This window comes from Caloenas nicobarica, chromosome 7, assembly GCF_036013445.1.
Source record: "Caloenas nicobarica isolate bCalNic1 chromosome 7, bCalNic1.hap1, whole genome shotgun sequence".
Classification (NCBI taxonomy): domain Eukaryota; kingdom Metazoa; phylum Chordata; class Aves; order Columbiformes; family Columbidae; genus Caloenas; species Caloenas nicobarica.
Genome location: NC_088251.1, coordinates 13,601,657 through 13,628,833, shown reverse-complemented (window position 1 = coordinate 13,628,833; position 27,177 = coordinate 13,601,657). Strand labels below are relative to the sequence as shown.

The 27,177-nt window shown below is 43.7% G+C and overlaps 1 protein-coding gene across 2 annotated transcripts in view; it reads left to right on the top strand.

The window, feature by feature from the left end:
- Nucleotides 1–27,177, top strand: part of NEURL1 (neuralized E3 ubiquitin protein ligase 1) — a 153,570-nt gene that overhangs the window by 67,157 nt on the left and 59,236 nt on the right. For both annotated transcript variants that reach the window (XM_065639295.1, XM_065639294.1), the window contains one exon: nt 25,105–25,346. In XM_065639295.1, coding sequence (XP_065495367.1) covers nt 25,105–25,346 — 242 coding nt within the window. The remainder of the gene's footprint in view (nt 1–25,104; nt 25,347–27,177) is intronic.

Below are 27,177 nucleotides of genomic sequence, written 5' to 3'. Positions count from 1 at the left end.
CACGGGAGAGGCTCCTCTCGCAGGCTGGAAATGCTGTGCACAGCTTTCCTCACACACGCAGCGTTAGTGCAAACACCCTGACTGTGCTTTTTGTCTTGGGCTTCTTTTGCACTGCACTTTTTTTTTTTATTCTTCCAGAAGTGCTGAAACCTCAGCACCCAGCCATCCTAAGCAATATTCATTATAACATGGGCAAGAGAAAAATCTTATTTCCCATTTTTTTCTGGTGGCAGAGTCGAGGCGGTGGGATGGCAGGATTTGCCCAGCACCCTGGTAAGAGTTGGGAGGCAGAGCTGTGCTCGGGGCTCTCTAAGTTTGACTCCTGCTCCTTTGCAGAGTGAAGGGAGACCGTGGCGTAACATAAAGATGCATGAACTAGTTTTATACGAGCCAGCGGGATATGCCATGGCTGGCTGTGGCAGCCCGATGCCTGCTGTGTTAATTTACCCTTAGAGCAGTAGACAGGAGAGACGTGTGTGGGCAGGGGCATGTGGTGCCGGAGATGGAGAAGGAGCGAGCAAGGTCCTGCACGAACCGCAGGTTGCAGAGAGCAACCGAGGGGTCAAGCCTGGCTGCGGTACCCTGCGCACCTCCCTGCACCACCCCCGGCATCCCCCTGCTTTTAGTAGCGCTGGCCGGTATCCATCGGCAGAGGTAATGAGCTGGAGAGCAGGAAGCATTGTATCCAGGCTGAGCATGCAAGCCTCGCACAAAAGAGTTTACGGGGGGTAATTTGTTTATTATTACAGTCCGTGGTGAACCATTCTGCATTTCAAGCACTTCTTTGCTATTAAATAATTAATAATTAACCAGCAGAGGCCGTTTGAAGACTCTGGTGCAGTGATGTCTGGTAATAATTTTTTTAAACTTTTTTTTTCCTTTGCCATTCTAATTTATTCCAGGGCTTTGCGCTAGTATACCAAACCACCGGGTAGCAAAAGTTTCAAATGACCGAAGTCGTTTGATTTTATAAATGAGTTCTTAAATTTTTTTTCGGCGGAGTTGGCAGTGCGTTCTGCTTTGTTCTTAGCGGAGCCAAGCACCGCCGTGTTGTCAGCCCGGCCAGCAGCCCCCTCCAGCAGCACGCCGCGCCGGCAGCATCGCGGCTGGATGCCTTCGCCCGCCGCATTCTGCACGGGGGGACCGTGTGCGTGGGGCCGAGGGGGTCGAACACGCTGCATCGATGAAACGCCAGCGGCTATTTCAGGAAGCCGCGAAGTCTCCTCCTTCTTATGTAAATAAACATGACAGCTCGGAGGGCCGGTGCGGCGGCAGGAGGCGCGGGAGTGGGTGGCGGCAGCCGGCGCGGGGCAGGCGGCTCCCGGGCGGGCCGGGGGCTGCGGAGCGGAGCCGGCTGTGCCCCCGCTGGGCTGTGCGGCCATGGGGGGACAGGTGACGAGGAGCCTGCTGTACGGTAAGGACCGGCCCGCCGGGCCGTCTCCGCTGCGGGGGGCGGCTGGGAAAGGTGAGGCGGGGACAGCCGGGGGGATGCGGACTCGGCCCGGCTTGTCCTCTCGGAGCATCCCGGTGCCGGAGGGGGAGCCGCGGGGGTCGGGCTGTGCTCGTCTCGCTGTGTTACTGGGCATGAGGGACGAAGACCTGGCGGTGCAGCACTGCCGGGCGTGCCGAGAGGTGTCAGGGGCGAAAAGAAAGTAACTGTGTGTGTGTGTGAGTGAGCGCTGCCCGACAGCTCCCACCGGGGAAAAATCAGCTAAGCCGTGGTAAAGACTGCAAGGCAGCTTGGTAGGCTCTCAAAACAGTCACCTTGTTTTTCCTCTCCACCAACACTCTCTTCTTAATATAAATTCCGGTTTGCTTTGTTTTAAATTGATATGATTTGGAATGAACATTGGTTTGAAATGACTGATTCTCAGCCATTAAGTGCGGCATGCTGTCTGCGTTTGCTGGGTAATGTAAAGCAGGGGAGAGGAGGGAGCTGGAAAGGGACTGGAATATCCCACACAGGCCAACGTTAAACCAGAATTTGGATCTATAGACAACGTGCGATACTAGCCATGTCCCCGTCTGTGCAAATATCATGCCATAAATACCTTTATGAGAATATTGCACTCGATATTAAACTTGCGTATTGTTCTGAAATGTTCTGTTTAACTTTGGATATAGTAAACATGCTGCATGTTCAGTGTGGTACGAATGTATTTTACGTGACACTTCCTTGTTACAATAGTAAATATGGGTATGAAAGATGCAGGTAGAGGGTCATGTGGGCTTGGAGTATCTCGTATCCTTTCTTTGAGTAGAGATGCATGAGGTACATACACTTAGGCTGTGAATGTTCATGTTACAGTCCTGACTCTTCTCATATTTTTTCCAGTAAGTCCAAGCCCTATAGTTTAAGGAACAAATGGACATAGTTAGGAAGTAGACGACTTTCTCCCTAAAGGTATTTAGCAAGCATGTCTCAGTAGAGATTTTTTTTTTCATGATTTGTATTCTGGAGTTTCATCCATGGTCTGACTTTATTTCTTCTCTAATCTCATGATATACATGCAATATGCAGAGTATCAGTACTGCCAGGTCAACATTAGGAAAAAAAAAAAAGAGCTCTGACTACTGTTTTGTGATTGTAAGTGCCTTTTCCCCTTGGAAGTATTATTTGAATGAACTTGACAAAAAAAAAAAAAAGAGAAAAGCTGTCTGGGAAAGAATAATAGCTATATACGTTTCCTGTGTGTGCCAGGGACTTGGCATTCCTGCTGGGGTTTTCTCCTGCCTGCAGCTGGCAGTGCACTGCACAGTAATCCTGCAACTTCTGCCTTTCGGCGATTCTACTCCAGCAAGCACGGTTCTCTTTAATTTTTGTTTTGTTGGGAGAGGGAAAATAATGAGGAGATGTGGGTAATTAATTCAAATTTCCCTCTTCATGCAGAGGAGCTACGGGCTGTGTTATATTCAGAGGTGATGCACTGCTGTGTTTAGCACAGCGATGTTTAAAAATAAAAAAGGGCTGTGCGTTGTATTTCAAAAAAAAAAAAAAAAAGTCATGCAACAAAGCATATTTAGCAAAAATAGGTTGCATCTGCACTTGTGGTTTGTCTGTGGCTACTGTTCCTCCAGTTCCATCTTTCTGTTTAATATTTCTGTTTCAGATGTGTCTCAGAATAGCTGGGGAAAGAGAACTGAAACCTTATCCATTTCTCTGAAGGATAACTGAAAATGAATGTAACAATACTGAAAGGAGTTGTATTGACAGCCCTGGAGGCTGACATCCTTTGTTTTTAGAAAGCACAGGTAAAGCATAAATTCATGTCCTCCAGCTATTTCTGGTGACCTCTCTGTGTTGCAAGGATGGATTGGGCTTTTCACAAGCACCTAAGTAATTTAAACTTGCTGAAAATTAGTTCAGATGGGGAGATACTGCACAGGCTGGCTGCTTGTGGCTCTGCTGAGCCAGCCCTGGGGAGGCAGCCAGTTTCCCCGAGATGTGTGCCCAGAGCCGTGCGCCGGTCCCTGCCTCCTCCAGGGCCCACCCTGACCTTGATGCGGTCAGAAGAGTAAATTGAGATAAAAGCTCCTGAAGCAGATCTGAGGGAGGCACACTTTGAAAAAAGGTGGCGATGTTTAAAAGCTGTGATGCCCTGACATAAGGACAGAGGTTTATAATAGCCAAGTGTAGCCATACAGAGACTGTAATCATGAGGAATACCTTGCATCATGTTACCGTCTTTCACCCACAAATCTGCTTTCAAGCAGCAAAGTAAAGCCACGCAGCATTCCTGTGGGGCAGAGGAGTCTCAGCATCCTTTGGCATGGGGAAAGCCACGGGTAGGTGAAGTGTGATGCTTTTGGATGCGTAGTTGTTGGTGGTGATGGATGTCCCTGGATCTGCACAACTGCTTGTGTGTCTTGGGTGAAGCCCTGCAAGCCAGTGCTGCACTGATGCTAGTTGAGCCATCCAGTGGGGTACCTGCGCAGGCAGGCATCTCCTGGAGTGAAAATGCTGCTTTCCCATTGATGTGGTGGCAGTTCAAGGTAGCGATGTCAGTCTGTCCTAATGATGACGTTGATGGGTGCTGGATGGCCCCTGAGTCACCTGAAGGAAAGTTTCCCATCTGATGGGTTTGAGAGGAAAAATAAGCTTTGAATCAAGGGCACTGAAGCATCAGTTGCCTGAGCTTCCAACTTCATTCCTCACTAGCAAACAAACCCCAATGGGCTTGTGTCACAAAAGGCAGCACTTTTATTTTTGAAAGGAGACATCTGATGGGTTGATATGTTGGGACACAGGAGCTGGTCACTCTTCTTCTCTGTGAAATGCATTGCCCAAGTGTCCTGATGCAGTCTCCATCTATGTCCCTGTGCTTGGCACCATGACGGCCACTGCTCCTCTTCCCCATTCCCTCTCCCTCTCCAGAGCTCTCTATGCGAAGAGAAGTTGAAATAGGAAGTTCAAAGGTAACACAACCTTGGTGGACAGGATGTTTACTTCTATTTTTAAAGTAATATCTATACATATGGTGTTTATGTTAAGAATATGTTAAACAGGAAATGTTAATATGATTGCTTGTGGTTTGCTTTAATCATATTTTAAATGGGAAATGTTAATATGGTTGCTTGTGGTTTGTCTGAGCCTGCTTTCTTCAAGAATGATAGGAATGGTATTCCTACAACATAGGCAGAGTTTACTAAGTATGTATATCAAACTACTTGCTAGCTAATCATGCTTTAAACATATTTCTAATAGATGCGTATGTCATAATATGTATGTCATTGTTACAGGTTTGATGCAACTGTCACCTGCTGCAGTAGTTTTTAATTCCTCCTTATGGCTATGAGTGAGGTGCTATTTGCTGAAGTTCTTATTCTTAATTTTAGGGGCCCAAAACCAGAGTTTCTGAGAAAAAAACCCCCACCTAATTATTGTTTGTTTCTCTTTTACTCAGAACCAAACTAACATAAAGTGATGGTTTAGCCAAGAAAGCTGCTGCTCTGTGCTGGGAGAGGGATTCAGTGTATGTAGACGTGCAGAGGTTAGTGATTAACATGTACACATCTCTTCAGAGACCTTTTGACTAGCTAGAGTGAACACAGTGGATTAATTCATGCACAGAGGATATGTGAGCCTGTGCCTAACTGCATATTTGCTCTATAACCTTCCCTCCTGCAAGTCATAATTACTAATAAGTCCCTCATTGCAGGGCTTTGTTTTATTTTTGCTTTAATTACTCACATGTCACAGGTATTCATCAGTGTTTTGCTGTGGAATAATTTTTACAAGGAGCAGGCAAAAAGGTATCTCGTGCCACATTTTCCAAACTGTAATTGTATGGCATCGATGTAATTGCAAAGAAGTCCCTAGTGAGAGCGCATCGGCTTTTTAGCCTGGGAAGCAGTACTGATTGACAGATGTGATTTTCTGTTTGAACGGCCGAGTTTTTAAGCTGCTTGCAGATGATGCTCTGTATGTTGTGGATACAATATAAATAATGGTTCATGTGTCTTTCTGTGCTGTATATAGAGGCCCATGTAAGTATTACCCATGGCCAGATTTTCCCCTTTCCCCATACATAGGACTGGTGGGCAATGCAGCCACAGTTGTGTGGTTTTGCTGCAAGAAGGAAGAAGGAAGCAGGAGTTATGGTGTAGCAGGACTCCATCCGTGCTGCATGACAACTGGCTTTTGGGTGGCTGTCTGGATTCATTTCCCATTTCATCAGGATCTTATTTACCATAGACATCTCTGCACCCGTCTGGTCATCTCTTCCTGTGCAAAATAAGTGCGAAGCACCAGCATCGTCCTTCGTCCACATTTAGTTCTCCTGGAGAACAATTTCTGGGTCTTGCTCCCATGTATTGGCAGGAGGTATGGAATATGTGGGATATTTGGATGCGGTTTGGAAGCCCTCGGCCCTAGTGAGAGCTGCTGTTCTGGGGCTTTGGGGAACAGCAGAGGGTGGAGGCCTTTTCCCGAGTGTAAAACAGTTACTGTATGCCACTTCATTTATTCTTGCTTTGCACAATAAAGCTCTATTTTTAACTTTCTTTTAATTCCTTGTAGTGTAGTGAATGGTATATCCATAAGAAAGTGCTGAACTCAGCCCCATGCTTTTCTCACTCTGTATATTCATTGACTATACTGCAATAACCGTTCCAAATACCACATTTCACCCTTGCAGTCAATGTCACTAGACAGTATTGTACTCCGGTGCACACTGCGGTACACACCTTCAAATTTAATAATTGCCAGCTTCTTACACCTAATTAAAACTGCAAATATCCCAGAAGAAATAAGAAACAACAGCGAAAAAAATGAAGACCTGGCAACATTTATCTCATGTTAGTGAGATTTCTTTGCAAATGGGTATTACTTTGTATTCTTATCGTGTTTAAGTTATTGTCTAGATTTTGGGGCAACTTCTTATTTGAAGGAATGACTGGTGATGGGATCGGCCTTACTGGGGGTTAACATCTCCCATGTTCTACAGACAGTTGATGTTGAGAACCAATACGGAACTCAGGAGAAAAGGCTTTTTCTAAGCTTGCTCTGCTTTCAGCATGATTGGTATATAGCCCTGAGACTGAATGAGTATGTGTGTGTATGAGAAATTAATCCAGCTCAGGGTTAGATTAACTGGTGCAGAAGACCCTGGGCAGGGTGCCAAAGCAGTGTTGGCATTTGCTAAAAGTGGGTCTCCCAGAGATTATTTCAGTTCATGGCTCTGACCAGCCAGTGTCCCAATGTGGCTCATAGTAAAGTGCATTGGGTCCTGACAACGTTTCTGAAGATGAAGTGTGTATTACCCCTGTATATAGAGATTTTATGGGTAACCACATTTATACTTGAAAACTGTTCTATTTATTGTGAAAAGCAAATGCGTTTTCATTAGTTGCAGCAGTATTTCACTGTAAGGATTTTACTGCTAGTGGTGACAGCAAAGAGCATCCACATTCTCATTTTGTCCTTTTCTTTCATGGCATTTTCCTGTTAGCTTTTCTGCGTTGGCTCGATGCTCTGCTCTGGTCGCACCTAGGGACTGAATGTTGTTTGTTGGATTTTGTTGCCTTATTTGTCTCCTCTTTGACTGATCCTCTCCCTCCTTGATGGGGAAGCATTCTTACCTCTGATCCTTCTTCACCTTTTCCTTACTTGACTCTTGTTTCCTTAAGAATTACAGGTGATATGTTTAGCTATCATTCGATCAATTTAGATGTAGCAGATGTCTCTTCAGGAAGGTTTGTAGGATCCCCCGACATGTCCTAGTGAATCATTTGCATGCTTAATCAAAACAAGTACTCCTGCAACCAGAAAATTCATATTGTTGATAGAATAAAAAAAATTTGCAAAACAAATACAATTACCATTTCTGATATGCAGCAGAAATCAAGAAGAGGTGGTCTCTAGACATATAATCTCAAAATTGACAGCCCTGCTTTCTTTTTATTAAGGAATTTTGCATTAATGATACCCATACATCCAGAGGGTTGCACTGAAATCAATCTACAAAAAGATTAATCCTAAAGGGAAGGGAGTTTCCTGGAGAGTGAAAGCAAAGAATTGATCCTGATCGATTGCCCTCAGGAATGGGCAGGGATTACTGATGGCACAGCAGGGTACCGAGCTGGAGGTCAGGAGAGATCTCGTCTCCCAGGGGCTAAATGAGAGCGTGGCTGCCAGCCGCACGCCCCGCGGTGTGAGTGCCCACGGCCAGAGCATATGCTGCAGCCCTGCACATTGCTGTGCGTTGCTCTAGGGTTGATCTCTATTAGCATTGTGGTCTGTTCATTTTTTTCCCCGTCTATCCCCCTCTAAATCACAGTGTTTTGCTTTGAAAACTTAATTTATCTGAGTGAAGCTAGTCCAAAATGAGTCAGAGCTGCCTTCTCTGTAGCTCTTGTTGAGTTATTCTCACTGATATTTCTGTTCCTTGATTCTGTCCTTGATTGTCTCTTGAGGGGACACTGTAATATGTCGGCATTAAAAATAACATTCAAGATGACTGCAGTTGATGGGACTGGGGAGAGGAATCCTTTGGTTTATCTGAGATTTACTGTGGGTCCTGAGAGCACAGCAAAGGGGCTGGCTCAGAGAAAGCTGTGATAATTCACTGGATGCATGAACATATTTTTCATGTTAGAAACATTAATAGCATTTTTATTTTAAAGAAAAAGGGAAAATAATAAAAAGGGGATATCATAAAAGCCATATACATTAATGAACACGATACAGAATGTAAACAGCGTGCTCCTGGTTGCCTCCCCGCCAACAGCGAGTGTCAGCAGAAGTCTGGAGTTCTCACCCTCTCCCTCAAGTTAACATCACTTTTTTTTATGAGATGCCTTTGTGATAAACCAAGGCCCCTTTCTATGAAAATCGGCTCTTTGTACTTCAGTTTCCGTCCTTTTCTGCCTATACTAGGAAATGCATCCTAATACAGAGGAGAAGCACGTGGCGGGTCAAGCAACACTAAGTACCCATGGTCCGAATTTTCCCCCTCGTGTTGTGTAATACCTCGTGCCGTGGATCTGCATGGGGGCTGTGTGAGGCTGGTCCATGTGACATGACCTACCCAGACATGCTGGTTTAACTCCCAGGGCTCAACACGTTGCTCACAGCTTTGTCGATGAAGCTAGAGAACAGAAAAGGAGCCAACACTTGACCCAGGCAGGATGGATGTGCAGTGATATCTCTGTAAAAAGTCTGCATAGCAGAGGCTGTTCCTGCCTTTGACTACCTCTGGAGAGAAATCTTTATCTAAGCACACATAGCCCTGAAGAGAAAGTTCCCAGAACTGACTTGCAGATGGCTCAGTGCGTCTTTGAAAACTCCGGTTTTAGTCTCGCTGCAGCTAAAGCCTTTGGTTTGCTCTCTGCCATTTCACGGAACTTTATCTGGCTGACACTGCGGTATTTTCTCTGTGACAGACCTTGCTATGCAGCCACATGGCATTGCGTGGATGCAACAATGGAGGTTTTTGGCCAATAGACTTGTCAGCAAATGCAGAACCTTGCTGTGAGATACCAGGGAAGGGCTGAAAAATGTGTTTTACAAGGAACCGTGAGGCCTGTGGCCTGGCATAAGCAGAGCTCGGGCATTGAGTCTGCAACCTCAAAAGCAGTGCCCGCTGAACTGGGAGGTGGGTGGAAGGAAACATGTGCCTGTGTTTGAGTTGCACCTTGGCAGGTCTGGAGGTTGTTTTTCTTTTTTTTTTTTTTGTTTTTTCTTTTTTTTTGTTTTTTTGACTCTGACTCCTGCAAGAGCCTGTTCTTCTTCTGTTCCCTGTGGTGCTTCCTAGCAACCAAGCCCTTTGCTTGCATTACGAAGTTCAAGTGATCCTCAGGTTGTTGCAAGTCCCAGACCTGTGTTAACAGCCGAGGGGAAGCTGCGTAGCCTCAAGGAGGGTGGCTGGGTTTGAGCCTGGGAGAGCTCTCCCACCTGCAGAGAGGAGGTTTCCACTGGCAAAGCAAGGATGGGGAAGGTGCTGTGCAGAGAGCTCCCGTGCGACGCTACCCGCCGCTTGCAAGCCTAGAGGGGGAACTGAGCCATAAACCACACCGTGGCACACAAAGAAGCCATTTTAATTTCAGTCTCTGCTGGAAGCACCACATGGAAAAGAAAATGTGATCAGTATAAAAAGAAATGTTTATGTTTCTAGGAGCAGAGACCTCCCAAATAATTAACATCACTTGACAAACTGCTGTTTAAAATGCAAGTGGTTTAAGTGCTGCAGCTCAGCAGGCATTCGTCACAGCTCTGGCGTAAATGGGATATGTGCTGTGGGTTGGTTGCTGCTTTAAAGTAAAGATGATTCTGATAAACATCTCTTGCTTAAGGAAAATGTCTCCATGATTTTACTTTTTCTCGTTTGGAGAAGACAAATATTAGAAAACTGGCCAAATGGCGACTTGGTGGCAAGGGCATTGGGGATAAGGTTTTGGAATAAAATAAATTCTAGATTTTAGTTTCTGTTGCACAGATGAGGCGTTTGGTCAGAAGAAAGAAAAAACGCTTCATTTGCTTTAGCTTTTGGAAGGAGGAGAGAGAAGGGAAAGGGCTTTTGGGGAGAGACTTTTGGAAGCTACATCTTCAGCTCTGATCTCTCTCTAATATTCACTGCCTCAACTAAAAGTACATTAAATAAAAACTTTTCTCTAGGACTGTTGGGAGACTGACTGGAGACATAAGGATTGTTAAGAATTGGTATTTTTCAAAGGCTAAAAAATAGCAGCTTACAAAGAGACTGAGATTAAAAAAAAGTTAAAAGAAAAAAGTCTTGTTAGAAGATAGAAATGTATGGCTGCATATGATGAGCTGAAGCATCTCAGATCAAAATAGCTTCTGTCTTTGCACACCAAATAGAACCAGATTATCGAGTATAAAATAGAACCTTAAGAATCTAATTTGTTTTACAAAGTCATTATTGATGCTGTGAATTTCATGCAACTTGGAAAGGGAAAACGGCTCAATTTATTTTGTGGTTTCCTAAACTAGTTCAATGCCACTCTCTGATTTTTCATCTCCAAAGGGAACGAGACCATCATTTGTGCTGCCTTCTTGTTCTCTGATTCTGAGTGAAGCTGTGCATTTAGAAGGAATGCAAGTTTGGGACTCCCGATGGGTGTTGGTCCATCACACATGGTGCTGGAGCTGCAGCATGGTGGGAGTTGCAATCTTTTCAATCTTGATCCTTCTGTCCACCAGCAGCTTTACAAAATTGGCTGAAAGGACCTTCAAGTGGGATGGCTGTGACTAGGTTCCTGGCCAACCTGTCTCCTTTCTGTCCAGCCCAAGGCTCAATCGCTTGAGCAAGGGTGGGTGATTCAATATCTAGATATCGTGTCTCTATATCTCATCACTTGGATTTTGGATGGTTACTGGCTGTAAAATGATATTACTCTCCTTGACCTGTGCTATTCTGTGCATGGCTTCTAGCAGGTAGGCTTAAGTGGGAAAGTGGGCAAGGCTGTCTTTGAGATGCAGCAGAAGATCTTGCATCATGTTAGAAATTAATTCCTGACATGGAGATGCAGCAATTACAGCTCCCTATATCATTCCTAGGCAGATGTACAATGGCATTTATCATACAAAGGATAAAACATTCAGGCTATCTGTTCCCATGATAGAAAGGATAAAATGCAGAAAAATATACTTTAAGTGTTCTACAAATAGATTTGAAAGAGTGCTGAAGTCATTCAGGATGTTTGAAAGAAGTGACTGCAATTCTTACAATGTGTTTCGCCAGACATTTGATAACCTCAGCTGTTTTGGTGGAATATGTTTCTATCCCATTATCTGTAAAGGGACTACGTGAGCTCTCTTGATCTACCCATGAGTTATCCCACAGTTTCAGAGACCTTTCTGCTCTGAGCCCTCGTGCAGCAAAGCTTCTCACTGGGGATTCCCAGTCATGCCTCATCCCAGGCTGATTGCAGCTTCAGACTGACCAGTGTACAGGCAATTCCTTGAAGGAGATCGAGGAGTTCTTTAGCATGTAATAGCTGGAATCTTTCATAATTAGTTGTCTCTATATATATGACAATACACACTTTCCATCTTCTCTTAATGCTGTGCTTTGGGAAATCTGTGCCTGAATCCTCATGGACAGACTTTATCCACTTCCCCTTCAGTGTGTGGCAGAAAGACTAGTTTTATGACACATACGTGCCTGGTACTGCTGGCTTAGCTGATGCAGGAGGAGGTGTGTTGTATTGTGTGGGCAGCTGTAATAAAGTATAAACATGGGCAAGTTACCTTAAATAACTTCAGTACTCCACATAAATGATTTTTGCAGTGCAGCCTCTGGGAAAAAAATAAAGATTGATAGCAGTTTTGGATTTGTGCAACTTCAGTTTGGTGACAAATATTTTTGGTTTTTCCTCTATATAGTGTATTTACAGCAGCAGGTCCAGATTATGCATTGAGATCTGCTTTCGTGTGCAGAAAACTAATCAGGGAAATGCTTCATGGCCCAGAGGTCTGGATTTACAGACTCCAGTTCAACAGCTGCATCTCTCTGTGTGCTGGCAGGAAGGAGCATCTGTCAGGGATGCAGTATGGTCCTTATTAAATTATAATCCAGAGTTATGGCTTAAAGAAACAGGTGCATTTATATACTTAAAAAAAAAAAATTCCGGTGGTCTTCTTTATCAGAAGAAATGCCCCTTACCTGGACAAAGACTAAAGGATTTTCGACAGTTTTTCGAAGTACAAAGAGCAAGGAAGACAGATGAATGAATTGGCCTCCGGACTTAATTGTTCCTTGCTCTTCTGAAATAGTGTAGGTGTTTTTCCACCAAGAGAATAAAGCCCCCTGAGCCCTTTAGGCTTGTTTCCTATTTGCACATGACCTTCTAGGCAGTCACGCCATGAACGAACAATGCTCTGAATCACATGACATCAAATTTCTTCCTCTTTCCATTCTTACCGATACCCTGACGTGCAAAAATGCCCTTTTGCATGAATTTTAAAAGTGTGTTGTTCCTGTTCCAAGCTGACTTGCTTTTCTAGCACATCTCCCTTCAGCTATTTAGAAATCCAGTCATCTTTTTCTCTTTATGATATTCCTCCGGAGTCACCTGCTGTATGTTACCCAACTTCAGTATATGGTAACTGGTCATCTGAGTCAGGAAAGGTCATGTGAGCAAGTCTGTAGCAGTATACAATTGCTGAAGACAGGATAGTTGGGAAGTTTTCTTTTGCATATCTTGCACACACCAATGTTAACACAATTTCCAGTCTAGAGGTGGTAAAGCTTCCTTGACTCCCTCTCACAAGAAATATTGGGGTGGCCTCCTCTACAAAAAGACCCTTGAAAAGTCGATACTGTTACCCAAGTCATAAGAATATAACCATGAAAGTTTATGGTCTGTGAGGGCTTATAATGAAGGAGCTTTAAGCTTCTAATTTGAAGTGTATTTTTGCCCCTGCAAATTGGAGGGGGCTAGAGCTCTTCCATGTGCTGTGACAGTCACAGGAGAGGTGTGGAGTCACCTCCCACTGTCCTCTGGTACAAGGAATCACATTGGCTATGGGTGTTGAACAGCACATGTCCTGTCAGATTCACTCAAATCAACTGAAATTCAGATAACTTTGTGAGTAATAGTATATTTTATCTTCCTCTTACTCCCATTCACTTGCTGTTTCTTTTCTTATATGCAGACTGTGAACAGTCTGGGGCAAGACCCATCTCTTCTTTCTATCTTTGTGAGGTTCAGCATGAGGGGTGGCTAGCAGGTAGGATTATTTTTTAAAAAAATAAAACATCTCTGTGCGTTCTTGTCCTCAGGCAATAAGGATTCAACATCATTGGTCATTTACTGGCTGACCTGTTGCAGCAGATGCTAAGAAAAACAAGTTCCTGTATGGACTCCTCCAGCAGCTATTTATAGCAAAACATTAAGTAATAACTGTGGGTCTGGCATGGGAATTGCTAGGAAGGATGATGGAATAGTATTCATGCTGCTTCTTTGGAATAGGTGCCAGGGATGCTGTTTAGCTTTGTTAAAGTAAACTGAAACTTTATGCCCTGACTGGCTGTTGAAGTTTCATGCTTTGATTCAGTGGTTCAGGTTCAGATGCTGGTCTGCTAAAGGAACAAGGTTAATTACTGGTAGAGGGTGTTTAAACTGGTCCAAGTGATGTGCTGCAGAGCCAGATGAGAGTGGGAAAGTCAGTAATTTAGATTCCACTTGTGACTATGGTACAGAAAGTGCAGATTAATGAAGGAATGCGTGTGTGGATGGCCAAATTCTTGCGTAAAGGAAGAAATGTCGCCCTTTCTCCTGGTTTTGCCTCAGCAGTATTTAAATTGTTTGCCTGGAAAAAAATAATATTTTAATCGAGTAGTGGATAACACTTCTAATGTTACTGGAGACCTCTCTGGTCTGGGCAAAAGTTCTTGGTTATAATTTCTGTTTGTGCAGTAAGAAGTTGCTGGAGTGCAGGGCTGATGTCCTGCTCTGGGCTGGCAGCCTTACTCCTGTGCTGTCATGCCAGCTCTGCCAGGTAGGCTGGAAGTTTAACAGCTGGATGGTGGGAGTCAGACGTGCAGCTCCTGTGCTTTAATTCCAGCAGTGCATCTGCAAAAAAATGCCATTTTGATGACAAACTCTGTAACCTCACTTAGTAGCCAGTGCAAGTTACTTTGCAGGAATACATTACAGACTAACTAGTGGGTGCTACCAAAATAAAGCCAGCTGATTATAAGTTTGTGAGATTGGGGAGCCTTTATTAATCACTAGGACCTGTTATTTTTTAGGAGAGGGGTGATGTTGTTTTCTTTTTATTTTTTAAATGAGAAGATACGAAGCATGTCTGTCTTGAGAAGAACAAGACGGGAGAGTGCAAGAGATAAAAATAATACAAAAGTAAACCTAAGTGAGAGGGAAATATGCTGGATAAAGCGAGGCTGGTGAAGGAAGTGGAAGACTTGAAAGAGGGAAGTGGCTGAGAAACTTCAATACTTGTGACAAGGGAGGTAGAGGAGAAGGAAAAGGAAGATGGAGAGGAAGGATTGGAGACGAAGGGATGGTAAAGCAAGCAGAGGGGAAAGTTGTGTGTTCTGTGAGTTTTCCTTGAGGAGAAATGGGCAGAGGGAGAGGTGGGAGAGAGGAAAGGAGGATTTGGATAGAGAAATGGTGGAAGAAGAATTCAAGGAAATACATTGCTCCTGTAATCCTGAAACACTTAAGAGAATGTTAAACACGGCCAAACAGTAAAGGCAATAATAAATTTTCACCTGCCTGATAAGTTGCTAGCTCTAATAACCCCATCCTTTAAGGACTTCTTTGCTGCCAAACATAGCCAGGAAAAAAGCCACTGGAATCAGTATCTTTGATATCTCTGCAGAGATATTCCTATTTTCTGCCCTATGCTGGGGAGCCCATGCTATTCCAAAGTCTTATTATTCATTTCCCTAGGGACACTATTCCAGGGACACTTGCCAGAGTCAAAATTTTTTGAGAGAGCAAGGTAGCGTGGTGTCTCCAGACTGGGACTTTTGTCTTCCTCAGTGAGAAATGGTCTATGATTAGGGACCTGGGCTAAACAAGACACCTAGAATATGGCAGGTCAGAACAGGAGATTTTTGGCCACTGTGTTCTGTGTCCCTAAGGTATAGTCTCACGCACTAGGATGAATGGTAGAGCAGTGGAAAAGCATCCTCCAGCTGATGATCCAGCCAGGGTACTCTTCGTTACCCTCTTAAGACTCTATCTCTTTCCATCAGTGACAGAGAATAAAAACCAGCATCCTAATTTAGCTCATTATATGTAAATGTGCAGTGTGAGTAGCCTGCTGAGGGCCTAATTCAGCATTTTGAGTCCAGAGGCACATCTTTTATTTTACACAGGTATCATTCAAAGCTAATTCAAGGGTTTGAGTTCAGGACAATATCTTCTTGAACTTGCATTTTCTTTGGATGACTTTGTAGTTAGGTTACACCATTTTCTACTGCCTCTTGGATTTTGGTTCTACAGATCCATTTCCTTGTGTCTACTACTCTTAAGTTTGCCTTTTTCCTACTCTTCCTTTCTCCCACGTTCCTCCTCGTCCTGACAAATATCTGAAGCTTAACCTTGACAGGTTACTTCTGTTTCTGATGAACTCTCAATATTCAGACTTCCAAGCTATTACACTGTACATGGAAAATGTGCCCAGGATAGACTTTCCATTAAACTGTATTTAAATTGGAAGAGAATGCTGGCACATCTACAAGAATTCCAGAATTAGATCCCAAAATACTGAGGCTAGTTAATCTTTTGGAAGAACAAAAACTCTTACTGATTTATATTTAGCGGAGGGAATGCATTTTAAAAACACAGTCTATATGAGGCCCCTTGAAGAAAACAGCTTTTACATTGATTTGTAGCGTGTGGAAATACAACAAGGCCATAAAATATTTGCACTTGGGCTCTGCTTTTATGTAGCTACTTTTTTTGCAGCGTGAAGTGTCATGAACCCTCTGAGAGTGGCTGTGGGCTGTGCAGGGAAACGCGGCTGCCGCTGGGGCAGCACTTGAGCTGTTCAGCAGGGGAAGGGAGGGAAAAGCAGCGTGCGGTCAGCACTAGGGTGGAAACACCAGACCTGTGAGGGCGAGGCTTTGGTTCAAAACCGATGAAAAGTTTGTACTTTGTGCTGTACCCTGCCACCTGTCTAGCCCAGGCACCTGGCTCTGGCAGGGATAAGGGGATGTACTAATTGGGGAGAGCAGATGCTGAGCCACTATTTGGCTTCCTGGTGGATCTGCAGCAGGACATGAGTGAGAGCAGAAGCTGAATTTGCCCCCTCTGTGCACTTATACGAGGTTAGAGAGAGGGGCAGAGGTGCTGTTGGCACTAATCTCAGGAGCACCAGTCTTAGTTAAATGTCTACACTATGTATTTTGGCTTAGTTTACAGGATAACAAATTAGGAATTCTGTAATGTTAATACAGGTGTAAAATGTTCTGTGCATACTTCTGATCTCTACTAAGAAAATTAGTAACTGAAATTACGGTAGGTGGGAGGGTTCACTGGGTTGTCCCAGGTGGACAGTTCCTGGAAAAGGAGCGAGGACAGGTAACTGCCTCATTAACACAGTGGCTCAGAGAAGCAAAGATAACTTATTTTATGAAGTATACATAATCTTATGGCCAACAGTGTTCTTGCTTATCTTCGAGAAGATATGGATTATCAAGAGGAGGTAGCACCAAAAGTTTTGGCGTTTTTTCTTCCCTTTGTCCCACCATCTGTAGCACAGACAGATCAGTCATCGCCCTGGGCAAGGGGTTCTTCCTCCTCCTGAAGCATCAGATATTAGCAAAGGAGGAGATTCTCGAACTATGTGTCCACAAGAGAAGGATAAACAGTTTTAGAACATCCCTAAATTTTAAACTGAACTGGACTTAATCTTGCTTTCTTGTGTTAGAAGACATAAATACATTTTTTCATCTTTCTTTAGACTGCTGACAGACCTGACCTGATCACAGCAGAATGAAAACACTCTGGATCACAAAAGAGATCCTGAATGCTTCCAGACCACCACATTTTACTTTGATCTTCTCATTTCCTACTCACAGCATTTAACTTATGATGCCTCAGTAATAATAATAAAGAATTACCAAGATGTGAAGAGAATAAGGTCAGGAGTGCCTTGCTGCTCTCAAAAATAAATAATTCTATGACCCACGCAAGCCACTCCTGCTGTGGATCAGAGGAGCTGCTAGAAGGTAGTGTGGGGAGAAGTGGCTGCTGCTGACGGAGGGATCTTGGTCTTCTTTCCATGGACCTGGCAGGAACCTGGGAAATGTGGCTCCCAAGGCAATTCATCCTGCTGCTACTGCCCAGCATTTTTCTGGGGGCTACTCACCCCCTCTCTCCTCACACAGCAGATGGGAGCATATGGCTGCTTACTTATGCTCTTGCTGTTCTTATGGGCTTAGCGGACTTATGGTCCTCGGGGGCTCAGGGGGATTTGCATGGGGAGAGGGCGAGGACGGAGCCTGCAAAGGGTGGGCTGCACCCGCGGGAGGTGGAGCGGTGCCAGAGGTCTCACGGCCATCCTTCGCGGTGTGCCACCCTGGTGACTGAATTGCTGCGAATGATGACGAGAGATGCTGAGTCAACAGTGCCTAATTAAGGACCAGGGTAATGGTTAATGATTACACAGCATCATTACTGAAGATGTTAAGTTTAAAAATTGGTTTATGAAGTGAAGGGATTTCTTTTAGACAGCCTTATATATTCATACACCTCTCTTCTGAGGTCATCTTTTCTTCATGAAAAAAGGGCATGATCAGCCACCCTCGTGGTGCTTTGGTATTTTTAAGTGCTTGCAGTGCCATCAGCTGGATTGTTCCTCCTGGAGATGGTGTGTATGTGAGCGTTTGCCTCCCTAGCTCAGTCCTGCCCTGCTGTCCTCTCTTCCTCTCTCTCCTGTATTTTGAGGGTCTTCCTTATCTTCCTTCCCACATCTGGCGGAGGCTCCTCTAGGCTCTGCCCAGGAGCATCTTCTCAACTCTCTCTGGGTAATTTCAACCACAAACTTCAGTTCAGTCATATCCTTCCTAGAATCAATTAACAGATTCACCTCTCCTCTGTAGTACCTAAATCTCCTTTGGCCGGTGTAAATTTTTACTCTGGGTCTTTTTTTTTTTTTTTTTTTTTGCTTTTTAAATAAAATATTACAAGCAACTCGGGCTTGATATAACCAAAGAAGAGCTCTTATTCTCCTGTCACTCTTCAGCTCTTTTACCTTCTTTTTTCAACCTTGATAAAAATTACCACCCTCCTGACTCTTACTAGTACTCATAGCCCCAGCATCATCTTCTAGGAAGCCTTTGTAAAGCCTCACATCAGAGCTGCAACCAGGGACTTGTAAGTAGATGGGTTCAGCTGATTTTGCTAAAAAAGCGTCACATCCAAGTAGTTGCCTGGCACTCCTGCAGAGGTTATTGTCTCTGCACGAGGAGGGATTGTTGGACAGGACACATCTCTGCTCCTCAGCTACTGCACTGTGTGTGATAAAGGGCAAATGCACATTCCAGCAGAGCAGAGAGGCAAACGACAGTCTCTGTTTCAGCCCATCCTCCTCAATCTGCTCAAACACATCATTGTCCTGAGTCTTGCAGGTTCTGCCTGCATCTGTCTCATCTTCAGGGCACAGCCTTTCCCCTTTCCTTCTGCAATCTCGGTCTTCTCTCTTCTGCTGTGACAAAGTCTTGCCACGCTTCTGTTTTTCCGCCCTCTGTCCTTACTGTCACTTTTTGCATAATTTTCACTAGTTTTATTTTTCTCTATGAAAATAAAAATCAGCCTTTTCACTTGGAAGGCTCCTCACAAGCTAACCACTCCCTATCACCCATTAGTCAGGTTTGAAAGATGGATCAATTGTGGATCATCCTGCAATCGACTCTGGCTCCTATTACACAGTTTTTATACTGGTAGTCCTCATAGATGTCTGTAAAACTACCCTTGTTGTCATTCAGATCTGTTACTTTAAACACAGATTTGCTTTTTGGTCTAAAAAAAAAAAAGCACAACTCCAAGCCCCACTCTGACTGGTATTATCTCCTTTCATGTCCATGTGGACTGTCTGCACCTGCCTCTTGTCTCGTAGTTTGCAATTTAAATGGAAAATCTTACACTATGTACTAACCTACTCTCTTGATACATCTCATCACTGCTAAAATAGCACAGATGAAAATAAGTTATGTTTTGGCTTTGACTTGTTTTGGAGTCTTGGATGGGAATGCTAGATCTGACCTGCTGGCTCAGATCCACCTTGTAGATATGTCCCTAATTCACTAAAGTTTAACCCACGATGCTCCATAATTTCAGGTGTTCTGGATTTAATGCTCCAGAATTAACCCTTTGCATTTCTATCATTGAATGCTGCAACACCTGTAAAGCTATGGTCTGTCTTTGTGGAAGAGCAAAGCTTTGTTTCATGGTCATCTTGTAGTGCCAGTGCCATTCCACCGTGGTGACAGCAGTCTGACAGCGTCATTAGCATTGTAACAGGCACAGGGAGAGCTGGGTACAGACTGGAGATATGTGATTACTTATTCCTTCAACATCAACAAACATGTTTTTAAAGGCAATGAAGAAATCCCTGTTTTTCATTTGCATTAATTTACGGTTCCCTTTCTTCTGTACACGTCTTGGGTCAGGCCGCATGTGAGAAAACAAGGTTTGCAACCCCTTCTCAGTTTCCACTGGTGTTAAGCTAATATTTGTTTTTAATAAACTGTATCTTGAAGTGTGCTTTTAAGAATTCATTTGCAAAGCCTACCACAATGAATTCATTGTGGTTTTCTCCTTTTGAAGTTTATTAGCAAATGTGAAGGATTAGTGTAACTAGTTACACTGTATTTCACTGTCATGATTCCTCAAAGCATGAGAACACCTTAAAAAGCAGTAAGGCTTACGAGCATCCACCTCATAGTTGGTTTTTTCTCTCTGTGCTGCCAGTAGCCACCCAGCTTTGGAAACACCATGTAGATACTCTTTCAGGGCTAGAGCTTTTCTACTGCACCTCGCATGTGTCCCTGGTGCAGGGCTTCCCCTGCGTTCCCCACACCCTGGCTTCCTTTTCTTCCTTCTCAGAATCCTTCCTTTTGAATGCATATACAGTAAGGCTACCTGCCAGATAAACCACTCTATTAGGCTGTTTTGGTAATGTAATAATTTCAAAACCCTTTTCTCCTTTCATAGTGTGGTGTTCTGCCACGTCCATTCTTTTCACTGTCACTCACCTGCGGGACAGGTACCTGTGTCACCATCCCCAGACCTCTGCTCACCTGTCCTCCTCTCCAGCTTGACAGGGATTTGTCATTCCCATTTGTTGCTGCGTGTTGTTCCCTGGGCTCTGTTTTGAAGTCTTTCTTTCTCTTTCAATTCTGAATGCCACTTATTTCACATGCTCTAAGAAGTTTATCTTAAATACCTTGCAGTTAGTTTTCAGCCTGAAATGAGTTCTGACAGTATTCTGATAGATGCCCACCGAGATTTTTTTCAACTGGAAAAAACATATTTTAAAAAAATTAAATCCAGTCATTTCTTGCAGCATTTAAGAAATCCCAAGCCTTTAAGATTATGCCTATGTTTGCAGAGCATGAGCTCTTCTGATGAAAACCTCTAACAGGCTTTGGGATGCATTTTGCTAAGCTGAGAACATCCAGTGCTGCCTTGTATGTAGCGTTTGGATGCCGCTCAGGCCTTGAGATCCAGGAGTCCAGGGACATCTAATGGACATGGACGAGGAAATGTGCCACCTTTGGGGCAATATTCCACTTTCCCGAACGCGGCTCTGAAAAGGATGCGCGTAGGAGTGGGAAATCTGAAGGTAAAGTGCTTCACATTGTGATTCATGTAACGTCTCCTTCACATTGGCTCACTAAAGGTTTCATAAGATCCATTCCACAAGCTTGTGTCTCAGGGGAGCAAGGGGTACGTTACCACTTTTGCTGTTCTCTTGGTGGGGCTCATGATATTAGGGGCAGACGCTGTTCAGGGTTCAAACCCAATATTGAATGAAATGGTTCAAACAGCATCTCTTATTGGGCATGAATTGAAAAATGAAGTCTATCCAATATTTAAAACCATAGGAGTGAGCAGATGCTGTTCTTTGTGAACCCCAGCATGAAACCTGGAAAACTGTACAGGGGTCCATGGTGCTTCTCTGGATTTGCAGCCCTTTGACATAGGGGCTCTTTTCAGAGAGACCTGATTTTGCTCTTGTGACTTATGTCACAAGATACCAATTTTTCTGTAGTCCTGGCATGGTTTTTTGACTCCTGCTTGTCAGAGGGAAGTTGTGTTATGTTGTGGTGTGGGAAACCTGCAGTGCCCTTGAACGTGCTCTCAGATTTCAGCCTTCTTTCAAATACTTATTTGTTTGTAATTTTTATTTCAAGCAGTTACTTCAGCTTTGAAGGTGACTGATAAATCAGGTTGTGGGAGAGGAGGAGTCAGGGACACACGCTCAGTTAATGGAGTCTTGCATAGTTGCTGTGAAATCAGGTGGATTTTTGCTTTTTTTGCCAACTGAAACTCTGGGTTTGTAAATTTCAACTTTTTTATGTAAAGAAAAAAACTTTGAAACCGGCTGCAAGGGCCTCGGCTGTGTTGTACCAGTGTTGCTGGTAGCAAAGTCTGAGGATGTCAAAATGTTTAGTAGTTTAAACAAAGGAATGGGAGAAGGCTGGAGTCCAGGTCAAGCCCAGTGTGAATTAAAGCTTTAAGTGGGTAACTTGTTTTGTTTTTAGCTGGCCAAGTAAGGACAGTAATTTATCTCACCAGCTTGTGTTTCCTTGTCTAAGTCCAGTCTTAGGTGCTTGTGTTCCCATCTGAAGTTGCCCAGTGTCTCTGGGCAACCTGCCCTGAAGAAATGAGCAAAGGCCTTTGTATTTGACCCATTTCTTTGTAACTTCTCCAAACCTTTGTAAGATGCAAACCCCCATTATTAAATAGTTGTACCGTTTAAAAATTAAGACATTTTCTGGTCCTGACCCAAGTGTGTTCATCATGCAGGACTCATTGCTGTGAAAGAGCATTTGGGAACAAGAAGAGGCTTTCCTCCCCATTTGCATTATCCATCTGTGGAAGCTGATCCTGAGGTGGTTTCTTCCATTCCCATAGATCACGGTTGCCCTGAGTTTCAGCTGTGTGCATGGGGGCCACTCGTCTTGCAGGTGTTGGTCTAAGACGGCTTTGACCTGTTCTCACATAGTGGTGCTGACTGTCAATAGCATAAAAGCATTTCTCTAGCATCCTTCCTGTGGGGTCAGGCAGGACCCTGCGGCTCCGTAATGCTGCTCCAGCAGATGCTCTGGACATATGTGGTGGTGTTATCAGAGCCTGTTTTGAAAGCTGTGGGCAGTTTTGGTGACTCCATTACTGCATGTTGAAAAGGCACAATGTCCTATGGAGATGTGTGGCAGTTATAATCAGAGCCATGTTATCCTGTAAAATTAGAGCACTGAGATATTAAATCAAACTAACTAAAACGTGTGTGCGTTTGTGCTGCACAAGTTTGTTTTGCCGAGTGACTGCTAGCAAAAAGTTTGAGCTACACAATTCAGATCTGAATGTAAAGGTGGCATGAATTGAATGTTTATTGACTGGTAGCAGCTTCTCTCTCACATATATACACCCCTAGAAACTATCAAAGAGATGTTGAAAAAAACGAGACTGGAAGTGACCAGAAAAAGTGTTTTTCATATTTTTCTATAGATCCTTTGACTATGTATTATTGCTAATGATTTATTATATCCCTCAATATGTGCTTAGTTTTAGAAATGACTGTGACTTCATATGTATTATAGAGAAGCTGGAAAAGTTAGGAATGGATGTTTTTATACTAGATGCTCACTCTTAGTCAGTCTTCCTGCAAATAAATATAGCAGAAACAGAGAGGCAGCTAAGAGATGAGCAATGGGGAGATCCAGCAACCTGAAAAATTTCTGCCAAAAAAGAGGCTGAGATGATTTGCTTCGACCATCTGTCAAGAGTCTTGTCCCTACAGACCAGCATGACCTACCTGGGGAGGTGGAGTGGAGCAAGGTTAAGTCGGCCACTTTTGCTGGCTCTGACTCATAATCATTTGTGATGGTGAACAGCATCATGTTTGCAGTAATAAAGAAAATACTTATTTGTAAAATAGCACTAAGCCTGAGGAACTCATCAGCAAGCTATAACTAAAACCAACGGTTTAACAGGTTTCCAGAGGGATATTAATTTGGTTTGGAAAAAAAGCTGGTGATACTGGAAAGGATGCATAAGACAGCTTCTAATTAAAGAGGTCTTGGGAGGTAACCTCAGAACGTTCTCCTTAGGGGGCTGCTGCAGCTTGTGTTGTTTTCTGACCCCACCTAGTCTGGTCTGTGGGGAGAGAGAGGTGCACTGCCCTTGGGCAGGAGCATGCCCAAAGGGAAAAGGTCAGGCTCATGTGAACCGCTGCATCCTGACCTTCCCTGGGTCAAGCTGCCTCTTCCATGCAGTCTGTTCCTCCTGAAGATTTATCTCTCCGATCTGCCTGCTCAGGTGAACCTCCACTTTTTATCTGCACCTTATTTCTCCTCCTCCATATGTGAGGAACAGGAGAAGGAAGACGACTTATATTCCACATAATTTTTATCATCAAATAACTCCCACTTGGTTCATCTCTCCCTAAAAGCACTAATGAAAAATTTTAAAGTCCTGTTTGTCTGGCTGCCCTGCTCTGTTCTGAAAGGATAGATAGCACTGTTGCTGAAAATGTGAGGAAAAAAACATCAAGGAGATGAGAGAAGGCTAGAGTGACTGATACTGAAGTTGAATTAAAATGTTCTCACCAGAAACCAGGATTTTAAGTTCTGTTGGTAGTTATTCAGGCTCACCCTGATGATGTGCCGTTACGATTTCATGCAGCTGCAAGGTAAAACTACTCTAGAGCCTGGGAGGAATAGGGTCCATGCTTTTTATTACAAAGCCAAGAATTACATTAGAGGTGTAAGGATTATTTTATAGTATCTATATAAAGACATAACTGTCAGCAATTAATTTGCATGAAGAATGTAAATAATTAGTTTCTATAGTTTACGTGTTTGAGGAATAGAATTTTTAACCATACTATTTAGTCATGTATCTTTACAGTGCAAACTGGCACATTGTTAAGATCATATTTGCTTTTGTTGCATCCCTGAGTCTATCATGGAATAATCCTTTACTCTGTTGATACTCTGTTTCCAAATCTACGAGTATCTCCTCCCAAACATATGTACATAACGTGTGTGTATGTGCACACAAGGAAAAGGAAGTAGATGACTTGTGTTCAGTATAATAATTGTTTTGTGCTTGAACTGCTGGAGGCTCCCTGTTGAAAATAAACTCACGCATCCATTTGTTCACGAACAAAGCTGCTGTCGTGACTGTGTTGATCATGCATTGAGTCTTTGTGTAGTGCCTTGGTTAGAGAAAGACGTAATCTCCTCCCTGCTTCACAGCCTTTCTCCCTCTTCCCTCTGCTCACTGTAATCATGGTGTTCTCATCAATTCCTTCATGACAAGTGGGATCTCAGCTGAGGTTCCCATCAGTGAAGGAGAGAGAAGAATGGATGGTGATTGGTGTAGGAATCCAGGTGAGTTATGGCTGAGTGATGCTTGAGTATAAATTAGCAATTATCTGAGCTGGCACTTCATGAGGTTGGGTAGGACACATGAGGCAAGGACTGATGGAGTTGCTGTTGCAAAGGAGGAGTGAGAAAAATGGTCAAATTGTGTGGCAGTCTTCTGGAAGTGGAAGATTTTCCCTAAATGTGACAGCTTTGTACAGCAACTTCACATGTGCTTTGCTCCAGTTTTGGAAACAATTCTTGCCTTTTCTTCTGAAGTGTGGCCTTAAAATGGCCTGTGATTTCAGTGCTGAGCTGTGTTCTCCGTGTTGTGCTCTGTACTATCAGACTGTCCAGACAGGATCGTTTGGTATCCTTCTGGCATTTTATTGTTCAAGATGCTCTAGAAACCCTTAGTGATTTACAGAGCGGGGATTTGACTAACTTTTATTTTGATCTATAGCTCCACACTGAAGTACACCTGCACCTGCCTTTTTTTTTTTTTTTTTTGCGTTTATAGTTTTTTATTAATCACAGCAGATTTGAAACCCCTTTTTTCCCATTCTGCTTTCAGATTCCATAGGTGGGTCATTTTCAGCTTCCTCACACCGATGCCACCACAAGCAGAAGCACTGTCTCCCTATCCCACAATGTGGAGCTCTGTCCATCAGCCCTCTGCTTTTCCATCCCCACACGAAGGGATCCCAGATCATCATGGACACGACACAGAAGGCGGTGAAGCGCCAGGCTAGCTTCTGCAATGCCATTACCTTCAGCAACAGGCCCATTGTTATTTATGAACAAGTCAGGCTTAAGGTGAGTAAATGATACCTTCCCTTATTGTCACGTGAGCTGCTGTGAATGAATGTTGGAATGTAACGGGCTTTGGTGCTCGCACCAGATCTTTAGCCCTTCCTTGAAAAGCAGAGTAGTCAGGTCTGACCCTTAAAGATCTGCGATCTTTGTTGGTACTTCTGCTTTTGTAATCATAGTTCTTGGAGCCATCAGTACAGACTGCTGTAGAAACTGGGAAGAAAAGGGAAATCCGTGCTCCAAAAGACCTTACCTGGATGTTAGACAAGGAAAAACAGATTGAGACTGCCTGGAAAACAGCAACAAAAAAGGGCTGTATGGGTCAGTCTGAAAGGCAACAGCCTCAATATCTCTCTAGCCAACGTGTCCTCTAGGCTTTGCATGCATCCTGCAAAGGAGTTTTACTGGGTGGGCTAAGGGGGGGGTGAGGAATTAGCCTATGTGTTCAGTTCCAAAATGAGTCCTTTTCTTCCTATAAACAAGGCAGGAATGAGGGCTGGTCTCATTGGAGATGGGAATCAGCCTCTCCACAGCCAACAGACAAGAGGTGAAAAGGACCTGGAAGTGAAGATGCTTGCTCGAGTACTTGGCTGGGAAGATAAAAGGGTTTTTCTGAAAGGATGAAAGGAGCAGTCAGTGCAGTCACAGTTGCCATCTAAGAGAAGGATCTTTCTGGCAGTCTGCTGACTGCTTTGTTGAGTCAGTCGCCTAATAACATTAAGGTCAGAAGAGAGAACATTGCAGGTATCACATTTTTCTCACTGGCAGAAGCCGATTTCACTTCCTTTGTATCTGTGGTAGCCAAGAGGATGGTGTTGGTAGCCCTTCTGCTGCAGCTGGCAGGGGAAGTTCAGTGTGAGTACTGCTTCCTGATGGAGAAATTCATTAGTCCCCTAGGAAATGAAGCACTTTTTAAGCTCTCACCACCTTGAAGGAGTGTGGGGGTCTTTCCACTTCATCTACAGGTGTTTTCCAATCGTTAAGCCCTCCAGTTTGTGAGACTGTGTTTTTCCATTCTTAGCTAATGCTGTGCATTTTATTTACACAAAGTAGGTCATCATCTTTGGCAGACTAGTTCATGGCACACGTGAAAGATCTGCCTGCAAATCCTTCATTTATGCACAAGGAGTTTTCCAGGAGGTTTATCTGCATGTAGCTACTGAGTCTGAATGGTTATTGCCCATTGCTAGAGGTCCTGGAGAGCCATGACCTACAGCAGTGTATCAACCTTCCTTGCCTCTTCCCTCACAGCCAGCAAAGGAACGAGAAACAAGGAATATGCCCCCTTTTGATAATACAGAGAGATTTCAGTGATTTCAGGCTCAGGCCCATAGGTAGAAAATCCCTCCTACAGATTTGTTAAGTTTCCTGTGGAGCTCTTACTGCTTCCATTCAGGATAGCAACCCAGCAGGCCTCCTTCACATTGCCTAATGGGATTTTTTCCACGTTGGCCAGCACTTTGGAAAACCAACTGTGAAAAATTATTTGGGAGGAGATGAAAGCAGTATTTAGTTTTTGAAAACACCATCAAAGATTTGAGTGGGTTTAGGCAAAGGTTCTGGGTTATTCCTTCCTCATTCTGAAACAATGTAGCTATATCAGGATATTCATACTTTCTATCACTGTATAATTTTGAATTTTTAGCTTGCACAACATATGTGAAGAATACACATGCAAATCTTTCATCTTTGCACAAGGGATTTACGAGCAGAGCTGTTGCTGAGTCTCATGGGAATATCTCATGGGAGTGATCAAGAGGCTTCAGCACTCTAGAGATGGATGGAAATGTAAAAACATCTTTGCTTTTCTGATAAGTATATCCTGCAATTGCCT